Source organism: Rutilus rutilus (genome assembly GCF_951802725.1).
Source record: "Rutilus rutilus genome assembly, chromosome: 14".
Taxonomy (NCBI): domain Eukaryota; kingdom Metazoa; phylum Chordata; class Actinopteri; order Cypriniformes; family Leuciscidae; genus Rutilus; species Rutilus rutilus.
Genome location: NC_140219.1, coordinates 23,990,912 through 24,004,704, shown reverse-complemented (window position 1 = coordinate 24,004,704; position 13,793 = coordinate 23,990,912). Strand labels below are relative to the sequence as shown.

Below are 13,793 nucleotides of genomic sequence, written 5' to 3'. Positions count from 1 at the left end.
AAATAATACTTTTTGCCAAGGTTTATAACATTTTATTAATTATTATTTTAATAATTTTAATAATTATTATATTAATTATATATATATATATATATATATATATATATATATATATATATATATATATATATTAATTATAATTATTAATTATGTTATGTTTTTCACTCTTGATGTTTTAGAGTTTCACCCCTTCATTGCTGAGCACTTTTTTTCTGCATCGTGGCCAATTTGTAGCGAATTTTTGTGTTTTTGTCCATTTCCCATTCATTTCCTATGGGGGTAATTTTTGACCGAAGACCATGAGTGTGACTATTTTTTTTACGACCACTTAGCATTCTCGGATCATGACCTCAATTTTTTTCTCTGTTCACATACCTAATGCCAGAAAAGTCACCAAGTTTCGTAACATTCCAATGAAGCTGTGATCTTTAAAAATTCAAAACAGATTTTTTGTAATCTGAATTTATTGGTGTGTATGTGTATAAAAGTGTGTTTCTATGTGTGTGTGGGTGGGTGGGTGTGAATTTTTTGCACTCTTGATGTTGTAGAGTGTCACCCCTTTACTGCGGTGTACTTTTTTTTAGAATCGTGGCCGATTTGTAGATTGTACAGACAAAAATTCAGAGAATTTTTGTGTTTTTGTAAATTTCCCATTCATTTCCTATGGGTCGGTCATTTTTGACCGAAGGCACTGAGTGTGACTATTTTTTTTACGACCACTTAGCATGCTCGGATCATGACCTCAATTTTTTTTTGCATACATATACCTAATGCCATAAAAGTCACCAAGTATCATAACCTTCCGATGAAGCTGTGATTTTTTAAAATTCAAAACAGAATTTTTTTCGGTCAGAAGTGACCGAAGACTCTCTGAGGGTTAAATAATTTAATTATTAAACACAACATGAATTACAGATCCAATTTCCTATCAAAGGTTTCACTGATAACTTTCATGGTTAAGACAAGACATCCGGCATTTCCTGCAATCAAGTTTATTCATTCAACATTTCACATTACAAATACTTTAAGCATTCTGTTATAAATATTTAACCGCAAATAATCAAGACTCAACTACCAAAGCACATGTATGTCTAAATGATATTTTTTTTTCTTTACATAACTCCATGTGGATGTAAAATATAAAAATTAAAACTTTTAAATGACATAGCAAAAAAATTGTTCCTCTTATAAAAATCTATTGATAAATACACCTTCCCATACAGTTATAAACTATGTAAATTTAAATAAGCAGTTACATAGAGAATTTTCTGATATTTTTTTCTTATCCTTCTGTAGGCATGAAGCACACTATAGTGATTATTAAAACTAGAAAATCTAATAAGTGTACTGATCAAAAACTATAATCAAAATGACAATTATTACATTCCAATTAAAAATATATCAGTAAATGGTTGAAACATTATTCACTTAGTATTTACATTGTAGTCACAGTAGCATGAACTCAAGTAGGAAAATATGTGAATACGTAAAAGTAAAAACACCTATAATTTCAGTGGTATTTTTTTTTCTTTCTGTATAAATCAGAGAATAATAAAGGTTATAACAGCTGAAGGAGAGTGTGTGAGGTGATGCATGTTGAAAGTGGTGGATTTGCACATAAGTAGTTATATTAGAAGTACAATGTAAAGGTCTCCGGGAAAACGTATTGCACAGATCTCACTGTCAATATTTTGAAAGTGTATTCAAGTAAGCCCTGAATCAATTTATGACTAAATCACCCTCTTGTATGCTTCTTTTTGTCAACTAGTAAAAACGGTAAAAATGGGGGTATGCACAGCTTGTGCATGGGTAAGGTACATAACTCTGAAACAAAACCACCATTAAAGCAAGAGAAAATAATTCAACCCTAACTTCTTAATTTAGCTCATGCATACCTAATGAATAAATTAACCTTGTTGCCTCTCAGAATTATACATAACAGTAAACATTGATATTTCAATATGGAACATTCATCATTGTGATACACGTTGCATCCTAACATTTCTCTAATTTACATGGTTAATTATTTTATTTTCTACAGCCAATAATGAGGGAAGTCATCATCATTCTCATAACTGATAGAGGGCAGGTACTGGATAGGTATATATTTCTACATGTAGCACACAATTTAAGGAATTTGTGTCATGCTAGATTCAATATTTACTTTGTCCATTAAGATAGAAAAGAACACTGTTTGCATTTTGCAAATATTAGATATTAGTTTGAACAATACAGTCACCTAAATATATATAGGCTATATATATGTGTGTGTGTGTGACAATCTAGGGATTTCAGAACGTAAATACATAAAAACCTAAACAAAATTATATTAGCTTTTTTTTCTTTTCCTTAAGGTATGCTTGCATTATAACCAGATCTCTTAGTAACAAAAAGTACAAAATCTATATTCAACAAGTGAAAAAAAAAAAAAAGTTATCACAAAAGGACTTTCCATTTGTGGAAAAAAGTGACTTGAAAAACAATATTTAGAAAAGTAGTGCATAATGGTTTTACGTCCATGACAAAATAATTAGCTATAAAACACAGTACAAAAATCAGCAGACCATGTAAAAAATAATATTTGTTTCTCAAATTCTTTGAAATGTGCTCAGCTACTGCAATGCTCAGTTAGAACACCAATTAACCCATGGCAAAACCCATGCAGTAAAACACTATCAATGCAAAACATGGTAATTCCTCATTAGCAAATACTACAACATTGAGTTAGCTTTTAGCACAAAATCCCTGACAAATGAGCCAAAGTTACTGCCATAACCATTACAAGAATCATAAACACTTAAGTGAATAGAACTCATTTTTTTTTAAATCCATTAAACCAATTATGCTTTTAAGCTTTCTATTCATAGTATCATAGACAGTAGGACATCTCTAAGGCTCATCTTTGGTTTGCCTGACCAAAAACCTGTGTATCAAGCACAACAAACAGTCACATCCTGTATTATCGCCGCGTCTCTGCTGTTCTTAGTTCTTGCCCTTTAGCCTTAAGTCTTATGCTTGATTTGATTAAGTAATAGGTAACTTGGATGTAGTTTAATAGTAATCTTTACAGAATGGGTTACATCACTCTAAAAGGATTTTTATAACTACTTTTTTTCTTTATGGCTAAATCACAAAGATTTGCCTTACACGTGAGAACTAGTCCATATAATCCATTCCAGAATAGGTTGCGGCCTCTTGTTAGTTGTTACTGTGCATTTGAAAGGAGTAACTATGATTCCACATTTGCCATGCAACCAGTTAAGATTAGTCAGTGAAATAGCAAACCTCAACATTAAAGTCATATAAATGAGGCTTGAACCCTTACATTGTTAGCCTCAGTGTATAGCCTTCAACAGATTCAAGTGAAAATGTGACCCATTACAAACAGAAGATGACGCTCCAAGAGAATAAAGATAGAACAGTAATTCAAGTCAGGCTAAACATCTATATATATATATATATATATATATATATATCTTTTTTTTTTTTAAATCTAATGCATTCAAGTCTTCATGCGCACCAATGTAGCTTTTCAACAAAAATCAGGATTACACCATTTTCTTTTAGCATTCTCTTCTGCAAAAAAAAAAATAATAAAAAAAATTAAAAACTTAAGAATAAATACAATTTTAGACTTAAAAAAGAACTCTAAATAAAAAGGACTTAGCAAAATGAAAAGTGCATGAATATGAATAGCACAGCCTTGGCCTCCCAGATCAGTTCCAGCGGAAGGAGATGTGGCGAGGCCGGTCTCCTCCCTCCTTCACCAGAGGCTTGTGAAACTCCCGTCCGGCACGCGAGTGAATGGCTGCCCAGCAGTATTCACAGTAGTACTGAAGACAAGTGACATTAGCGCAGAAGAACGGAGCAAACTTGCCCCCACAACGCGTGCCCTGACACTCATCACACAGCTGGTCATCCAGTACATATGGCTTCACTTCCACCTGGGAAAGGTAGACACTTTTAGCTTAGCACATGTGACGGTAGGCTGGCCTTGACCATGAAGAACAAAAGAATTAGGACCATAAACCATTTAAACAAATAAGGCAAAGAGCCCAACATTATTGTAGCATGCAGTAGATCAGATCTCCATTTTCTATATAAAACTTAAATGTCATTTGACTGGCTAAAGAACTTAGGGCTAGATTTACTAACAGCTTGCGCCAGCGCAAACCATCTTTTGGTGTTAATAAACCACTGTCAGGAGACACGCAGTGAAACATTAGCGCTGAAAAGGCGTGGGCACAGTTAGTTTTGTGCCTGAACTTATTGCGTATGAATTTGTAGGAGTTTCCTTTTCAGGCTCAATTTATGTGAGGAGAGCATTTAAATGAATCATGCAAGGTGATTTACAAAGGTTTGCGCTCGTCAACGTATCGGTGCATGTCTTAAACCAGACGCTACCTGGAAGATTGCGTTGGTCATTCTGGAAATGATCTGACGGTGTCTGTGTCTTTAATTTGCACGTCGTCGGTAGATCACGCACAGAACTTTCCACTCCCATCAGCGCTGTTTTGGAACTGCGCTCTCATGCTAATTGGCTCTGTTTAGTAAATCTGCCTCTTAGAGCTTAAGTGTGCACTCCATGTTGAATTTAGACTGCAGACTTAAATGTCAACCATTTTGCGGAAAAAAAGAGAAATCGAGGGCCATATTAAAAACTCCTGCCGGCCTGCAGGTGAAGAGCCCTGCTGTACACGGTGCTGACATTTGAAATATGGAAGAGCTAAAGAACGAGCTTGACTATATCAGCTTACATATACATTACTTAAAGCTCCAACCCCCACTCACCCGTTTATCGATCTCTCCGTGTTGCAGTTGCACAAAGCGAGCGCTGATAGCAGCAATGTAGCTCTGTTGATTGGAGAAGGCCACCCGTCCAGCTCCTTTAGGATACTTCAGCTCAGGGTCAGTGTCAATGCCAGCATAACACACCCCGCCGTACAGTCGGTCCATAATCATTGCGAGCTCCACTGTCATGGGGTAACACATCAATTTAAAAAAATAAATTATAATAAATGAATAGAAATAATAATAATTTAAAAGAGGGCTTGCATAAACACTCATAATCAAGACATCAAGTGCATAATGCAATAATCATATTGCAACATGCTTGTATTCTGTAGCATCAAGTCTGAGTTAGAGTAAACCCTGTGCTAGATGATTCTAACATCACACTGTAAATAATCGACAAAACCTTATTGTATTTACTGTGATGACTAAACAGATTTTTATTTTATTTTAAATGATTTATGGGCTCATCTGAAAGCCAAACAAACCAGCTCGTAGAGGTCGAGGAACTCCCCCAACAAAGATGGTTTTCCTGGGGTCAAGGGGCTGAGAGCCATCCATCACAAAGTCACTGTCGTTCAAATTCCAGGGTCGTATCTGGACCTAAAGTTACACAATGAACATAACAGAATCATTGACTTGTCATCCAGTGCTATCCAGTGTTTCTACGAAATTCCACTAGTATTGGCAACAGTGTTGGAGCAGGTTACAATGTTCAGGTTTATAATTAACTTTAAAATGCTCTCCTAATTTCTCATGACTTGCATGAGAGCTTAAGAATAAAAAAATCACACAGGAACAGCAGACATACAGGCTTCTCATGAGTTCGCCTGCCCATCCAGTCCTGATGGCTAATGGTAAACAAACTTGGCTTGCGGTCTTCAAAGGAAGCTCGAACCCGAGGCTCGAGCTCCGAGCTAAACCCCCAATAATGATACTATGTAGAAGAATGAGAGAAATAGAGGAGGAGAAGGGATGCCGGAAGAATTGTTGTTAGAAATGGCACAATGACTGCTGCTTATAATACGCTTGCAATGATGATTGACAGGACTGAATGATTGGGCTCCTCATGAACCTACATTAGGAACTTCATTTAATATCTTACTGGTTTGTCTTTGATTGTAGGGCTAGAGACACAGAGATAGAGCTTCCCATCCTCTTCCATACAGGCGTCAATCAGTGCCTGGACTGAGCTCTCGTCTTGAAACAGGAGGAAGGCATAACCTGGAAGACAACAGGTTCACTGAGGGTATGCATGCAAGAAGCAACCAGCACTTTCAGTAACCTTCACCTGTAGCCTTTGCTTAGGGCCCAATGATATTCATCTTAAGCTTGGCTTTAAACAATGGCTTGCATCTAAGCTCCCAAAATGAGAGAAGCTGATCTCTGCACGACTCGTTTCTTAATAAATGGAGAGTTTTTGCACTCTGAAACTAACCTTTCGGTGGAAAATAAGATTTGCTTTCTGCTTTGTGTGGCCAGTCAACAAACAAATGTCCGAAGCGTCGGAAACTGGCAGTGATCTCGTCTGAAATTGTATGCATATGACATGTTAGTTGTGGTTTTTGCTCATTTTACTAAAACCTGAAGAGCAACCCTTCTTATCCCTTAGTACCTTCATCTATGTCTGGAGGTAGACCACCAACAAAGACCTTGCGAGAATATCGCTCAATGCGTTCACCATTCTGGTGAGGGAAACTGTGTGGTGAGCCCAGTCCACTCAGACTCTGATCAGACCTCTCATCCTCTCCGTAACTCCGCTCATCCTCCATGGGAAACAACGATGAGTGACCTGTCACACAATAGTCCCAAAAGCAATTTAGTGGAACTAATTCTGAAGTCAGCAAACAAACCTTTATATGTATAGAAAAGCTGCTGTAGATCATGTAGAGAAGCAATTAACAGGGTTCCTACACAGTTTGGAAAAGTAATTTCCAGGTCCGGAAAGGTATGGAAAAAAGAAAACGGAGGATGGAAAAATGTTTGTTTCCCTTTTTCAGTTTTCTGAAATATGAATAAATAATAAATAAATGTATATAACACAAGCAGTGTGATTTCATGGCAAACGTTTAATGACCGTTAAATGAATTCAAGGCGGACATTTTGATTGCGCAAAATTGTTTGGCTTTATCATAAGCGAGTCTCTTTTGAATTTCACTAAATGAATGTGCACGTGCCACTTGAACCAGCAACAGATAAAGGGGCAAACGATTACTTAAAGGAGAAGTTCACTTTTAAAATGAAAATTCTGTCATCATATACTCACCCTCATGTTGTTTCAAACCTGTATGAATTTCTTTCTTCTGCTGAACAGAAAGGAAGATATTTAGAAGAATGTCAGTAACCAGACAGTTTTTGGGTCCCATTGACTTCCATAGTAGGAAAAAAATATACTATGGAAGTCAATGGGACCCAAAAACTGTCTGGTTACTGACATTCTTCTAAATATCTTCCTTTCTGTTCAGCATAAGGAAGAAATTCATACAGCTTTGAAACAACATGAGGGTGAGTATATGATGACAGAATTTTCATTTTAAAAGTGAACTTCTCCTTTAAATAAGAATGTACTTTGCTGTTTGGTGATCATTCAACATGAAACCATGATTACAATATCAAACCGATGTGTCAGAGGTAAATATATGCAGTAGGGTTGGGATTTTTCCATATTTATATGGATTTCCGTATTTTCAGACCGGAAAAGCGTGACCTTCATGAACTGAAATCATGAAGAGACCCTAAACAATTACTAAATAAACTAAGCAAAAGGTTACTTTTTCAAATACACATTTATTTCATGCACAGATTGCTTCTGACAGCGCTGCACGCTGGGTTTAAAGTGCCAAATGGGAGTTAAAAATCACATTACTCGCCAGTTGCCCGGTAACTATGAATTTTGACAATGCACGGTTGTGTGAATGTGATATGTCTTAGTGCAATTATCGAATCGTAAATGTATTAACATATTAGTTGCGCTGCACGTTTCAAAGCAAAGCCAAAGCGCAGCACTGTGTTCATTTTCAGTTTCAATTTACAGTAAATGCTACTCTGCAAGTGCTGTGTGTTTGAATAATTAAGAATTTGCATTTGGCAACGCAACATGCGAAAACCATCAACCCAAATTCATAATCTCAACAAATCGTTAAGGTCTCCCTGCGGGTTTCCCGCCAAAATAAAAACTCAATGGTTTAACAATTGAAAGCACAGAAATTAGGACAACCATAAATGTTACTATTGTCATTTTATTATTGTTTTGTAAAATTAAATAAACAAAAATGATCATACCAATTATTATTGTTGTCAATATTATTAATAATAATAATAATAATAATAACAAATAACAATAAAACTACAAATAATAATAACAATTCAATTAATACGTTTATAAGAGTGTATTATAATATGTTTTTGTTACTATGATTATTAAATTCTTGATTTTTTCATTTTACAGCAGTTTATCGTAAGATATTTCTTTATGAATTTAATAAAATAGATGATGATAATAATAATAATAATAATAATAAATGATGATGAACAATAAACAATAATGATGTATGAACCATTTATGTTAAATATGGTCGAAGTTTGGAAATTTGAGTATGATAATGGAATTTAGAAATGGAAAATGTGTAGGAAACCCTGAATTAACACCCGTCTTCATTTGAATACAATGAGATCACACAGTTTCTAAACACAACAGAGTACAGAAACCTTGCCTGGCAACCAACACAATTTAACACAAAGGCATGTTGTAACTTGAAATTAAATGACATGAACCAACAGACAAAGTATAAATACACTACCAAGATCTTTACCTCGTCGCCTCCCGTAATTCCTTGCTGCATGTGAAATAAGACAGAATAAACTTGAGCAAAGACGTCTTAGACATTGCAATCAGATGCTATCGGTCTAAAACACTGTTGATAAAAATGGAGTATTTGTGTATTAAATGCACAATAGCACATACAGTTAGTAGACATCAGTCCACATGGTATTGGAAAGCATTAGGTAGACTACGTCACTGAGAACAAGCAAACACTGAACGATCATTTGGTTTACCACATTTGTGCTATTCAAATATATAATTAAATCCTATATTTGTAAGAATTATTAATGTTACACTTCACCTCGATTTAAAATAGATAAATAAAATACCATAAATTATGTAATGTGAACACAACTAAACCGGTTTTGTGCAAAAAAACTACATATCAAACTCTCCAGTGTTTGTCCTAGATAAGCCTTCAAATCCTAAAGGGAACTTAGGTGATCTCCATGTCCCTTCGTTCAATATATTCTGTGGCTGTACTTTCTGAAACACTCATCCTATGGCAACAATAAATCACAAATCCCAAACAGATTCCAAAACTAAACTTAGAACTGGGTTGTGTATGTGGGTTACTTGAACGCAGGAAAACGTTAGTATGGGGGACAGTCATATCTGTTATGACAAGAATGGAAATAACATGAGTTATACATTTTTTTACTTTTGGTTGGGGAATACAAATGTGGAGTTTTGGAGAAATCAAGCATTATAATACAGCAGATGAGATACAAAAAAAAAAAAACACACATGACCTGATGCAATAAATATACAAAACAGCATGCATGATGCTGCAAATATAGCCCAAGCATCAAAGCCAAGTAAACTAAGGCTATATTTGGTTATTTTGAGAAAGAATCTATAAAATACATTTAAATATGCTATATTACGTGTTTGCTGTGATTAACACCGAGTCATAAACTCAAGTATAAACTAGAAAATAGATTTTCTGTGTCTGGCCTAAAAATTCTAAATGATTAATCATCAAATTTAGTGGTTTTTACTTGCAAAAGATACTCAAACGCTTTCAGACTCATGTGAGGCAGGATCTGTAATGGCAGTGAGTAATGTACCTTTCAAGGAATCCTGCTCGGCTCTCATGATGTCGATCAGAGAGTTCTCTAGAGAGTGCATGCTGAAACCATCAAAGGACCGACTGCGCTCCTGCAAAAAAAAAAAAAAAAAAAAAAAAAAAAAAAAAATATTGACAAGGGAGATGTGATTAGGCCCTGTCATTCTGTTTGAAAAGTAATAAATGGGTTTTATAAAATAATGCAGACAAAGTTCTATTTAAGCGATATCAACAGTTTCTGAAACTCATCCTGCTGGCACATTCACATAATTTTGTTTTGAAAAATGCAGATGATGTATGTCATGCAAACATGCAGCTCGGGCCCACATTAACACACACAGTTGGGCACTTGATGTGTACACCAATAGTGCCATTAGATAATGAATACATCAATCAAGGATTCCTAAGGCTATAGACCTAAAGAAAAGAAGTAATTCTCTGTGTAACAAGTCTGATGGCTTGCAAAAGAACCCATGTTGTTTCGCAATTCAAAAATGTACATGGCGTCTGTAGTCACCTGATTTAGCCTGATTTATTTTTGATGAAATGCACTATAACCCGTGTGTGTTTTAGCATAACAATCCTGTGCTTACCAACAGAAAAGCCTTACAAACAATACATGGTTTGTTCTTGGTATTAGGCTACGAACTGAGCAGGGAGGACACACTGAGCATGTGAAACAGTGAGTGTTTTCACAGTTACCACTGTGGTTATAACATACAGTTCAGACTGCTAACAAGTAAATCGTTAAAAAGATACAAATTCTGTTCTAAAACAAGTAAAATTCAAGTCACAAGGTATTGTCATTGGTATCAAATCATCTGTTGGTCACTAAATCAATGATAGATACGAAAAGAATAAAGAATCGCCTGATAGAATAGAATCCCTGCTATTTATGAATGTTAATATCTTGATAATTGTGTTGACACGTGGATAAATGAGTATCAGAGTTTCCAGTTCCCCTCATGTTGCCTGTGTGCCATCCCCTGATTTTGACTCACACAACCTTTTTATATCATTGACAATAACAGCTTGCAGAAGTGGAACGACAGCACTGCATTGCTCATCTGAGCTTTGATCTATCACATTTATCTAACAAACAGGCCACGAGTGCTTCGTCACTATCAGATTAGATTAAGCCAAAGGGAGCAAATGCAGAAAGAAAAAAAATTCTCATGTCATCTAATCCTCAATGCACATCTTTGCAACCATATTACCTCTAAACATGTTCCTCCATCTAAAATAGCTCAAAATTAAAGAGAGACTGGGCTTTAGTTACCTGAAATGGAAAGATGCTATCATTGCGATTTATGGTATCCTCCATCCAGGGTTTAGTGTTGAAGCCGGAATTGTTGCGGGGATACTTCTGCGTTGGTGTCTGGTTATTTGGGAAAGACTTCTTTAAAGGCGAAATCGAGTTGAGGGGATTGACCCCTCCATTCAGCCCTCTTCGATACTCCCGTCCCTGAGAGCTTCCCCAGCCTCCGTACCCTCCACCGGGGCTCCATGAAGTTGAAGATGGAGTGGAAGAGGGGCTCTGATAGCTTCCCCAAGGTGATGGGGGCTTGCTCAAGTTATTCCCTAAATGGGGCAGCTGGTTGAAAGCAGCACTGCGGTGGGAAAAGGGAGGCGGATGGGGGCTGGGTGAGGACCTGCGGTGCTGATTATGAGGGTGCTGGAAGTGGGGATGATGAGATGGATGGTGCTGAGATAGTGGCCCTATCTGGTGGGAGAAATTCCCCCCGAATCCTGTATTGGTGTGATGAGAGAAACTCTGAAATAGCAGCGGAGGAGGAGCATTGTTAGTAGTAGCGGCCTGGTTGAAAAAGCCAACCTCTTCGATCAAGGTGGAGGGGTTAGGCGGCATAGCAGTGGACCAGCTGCTGAAGCCAGTGAGGGACGATGAAGAAGAGCTACTGGACTGTGCTAAAGTACCAATACCGGACGTCTCATGATAGTCAAAGCCCGATAACACTGGAGACTCGAGCCGCAGCGCCTCTTTTCCGTTAGCATTCTCCATGGTCCCCTTCTCCAGCTGATTCTCCTCTGGCATGGCGTTGTCCAAATCTGATATGATTCCCGGTGCTTCTTGGTGACCCGGTGGAGAGAGCGTTTGCTTGTCTTGTCCATCCTGACTCTCCAGTTGCGGCTGCGAAGCCTTGGACGTCTCAGACTCCAAAACATCATCTTGCATGTTAGAGTGGGTCGTCACAGCTGGGAAAAGCCAAGCGGATCCAACACTTCCACCATTGGTAGTGTTGTTGTTGCTGATGAAAGCTGGAGGGCTTGGAGGAGCGGTCTGGTGGTGGACCGTATGCTGCAGGTGTGGATGTATTCTTACTGGAAAAACTGATTTGTTAGCAGCGTTGTTTTTAACCAGAAAGCCGTAATCCCCCATTTATGTAGCTTAATCGAATAAATCTTCACTTGTGCGTAATTCCCTCAGTTTCTCTTAATACCCTTGTGTGTGAGAGAGAGAGAGAGAGAGAGAGAGAGAGAGAGAGAGAGAGAGAGAGAGAGAGAGAGAGAGAGAGAGAGAGAGAGAGATGAAAAATATTTAGAATACTAAACAGCTAATGAATCATGTCATCCACCCATTATACAATACATTCAAATATGCAGTTTCTATTACTGTTTTACACTAACGACCTTTGCCGTCATTCACAGACACGCACAGTACTGATCTATCATGGATTTAATGATGGAATGGATTTTAATCTTAATGAAATCAAGAGTAAAAGACGCTGCAGCGAGAAACGCCGTGGGGAGCCGTTGATTTAATCGACATTTCTTCTAAGCAAAACGGGGTCGCCTTTAAACACATCACGACATGTCATCATGACACAGGCCACCTTATCTAATAATTCCGCACGCCCGCTGATGGAGGATTTTCACGTACGCATTTAAAGCATTGTCATCGCAAATGTTTCAAGATAATGCAAATGACCTACCGGCGTTCTTCCTTATTTCAGCAATGACCTCCTCTCTCTCAGCCATTTAAATACAGGAAAATGTTGATGACGTTTCAGTCTATGTGCTATAGACCGGGGCAGTGTCCCCCCCCCAATCCAAATTTTACCTTATAAATTCTCGAATTTACACTGACGCGTCGATTAAATCCCACGGTAGTGATGCCAAACGCTACTCGGTGAATTTCTGGTACATTTGCATCATAAGCAACGCTAATTTACTTCAGATCCCGCACTGCAAACGACAGCGTTCGTGTTCTGGTTTCTTAATGACACCGTGCATCGCAGTCGGCGTTTTAATAAAGACAGCGGTTAAAAACGTCCACGCGTCTTCGTCGGCCAACCATTTACACTCGACACATTTTGGCTGTTTTTGCGAAAGATTTTTTTCAGAATCGACACTGAGAATGATACAGGTTTTCTTACGTTTCCAAGTTGCAAGGACGTGCTGCAGATGACCATGGTTTGTGAGTGTTGCAACCGACCAACCAATCCAGTTGAACTTCCGTCTTTAACCCCGCCCTTGTATAGCAGAATCTCCGCCCTGGTTTGAGTAAACGCGGCATTTGATTGGACCCTAGAATCCCAACCACACCTCTTTCTCAACCAGTTACCTTCTATCACCGATAGAAGGGTGACTGTACCTGCCCAGAATGTAAATACCCCATAGAACCGGCTTTGAAATGTTTAAATATTTGCTGTCTAGACTGCGTCTTAGATCGACATATAAATAACAATTAATAAATATATACATGAAAGAGCAGCTTCTGTAATTATTATACGTGTTGCCACATTGGTATAGGGTCTGAATATCAAAACCAGTTGAGAGAGAGATAGGAGATGTTTATATGAACTTTAGCATTTTCTTTGTCTGGAAAACGTATGCCTCGGCAATGCTTGACCAGATGAATAATTAACATTTTTTATCAGGTTTGAAGGAGAAATATTGGACGATGGACGAGATTCCTGCCTCGATTTTATTCACATTCAGTTCTGCACACTGCTTTTATTAATGGGCAGACACAGTCTATATCTTTTTAATGATGGGTTTAGAGGCTCGGGGATGCCTTCAGTAGGCCAGTTGGTTCTAGTGCTCACTGCAGCCTGCAATCCCATTAAAGTAAGCTGTTACTATTTTCAG

The 13,793-nt window shown here is 37.5% G+C and overlaps 1 protein-coding gene across 4 annotated transcripts; it reads right to left on the bottom strand.

Annotated features, from left to right (window-relative positions):
• Positions 1 to 976: 976 nt before the first annotated feature.
• cpeb4a (cytoplasmic polyadenylation element binding protein 4a) lies at positions 977 to 13,170 on the bottom strand. Of its 4 annotated transcripts, XM_084430451.1 has the most exons (11): positions 13,079 to 13,170; positions 10,963 to 12,143; positions 9,685 to 9,775; positions 8,604 to 8,627; positions 6,407 to 6,583; positions 6,230 to 6,319; positions 5,897 to 6,015; positions 5,603 to 5,728; positions 5,280 to 5,394; positions 4,792 to 4,973; positions 977 to 3,944 (listed from the first exon to the last, which is right to left on the bottom strand). In XM_084430451.1, exons 2-11 carry the CDS (start codon positions 12,079 to 12,081, stop codon positions 3,717 to 3,719), a joined length of 2,271 nt encoding a protein of 756 aa, XP_084286577.1. In that variant the 5' UTR covers positions 12,082 to 12,143; positions 13,079 to 13,170; the 3' UTR covers positions 977 to 3,716. The 4 variants fall into 4 exon arrangements, with proteins under 4 accessions (XP_084286577.1, XP_084286579.1, XP_084286578.1 ...); XM_084430453.1 differs by lacking the exon at positions 5,603 to 5,728; XM_084430452.1 differs by lacking the exon at positions 8,604 to 8,627.
• Between the last annotated feature and the right edge of the window lie 623 nt (positions 13,171 to 13,793).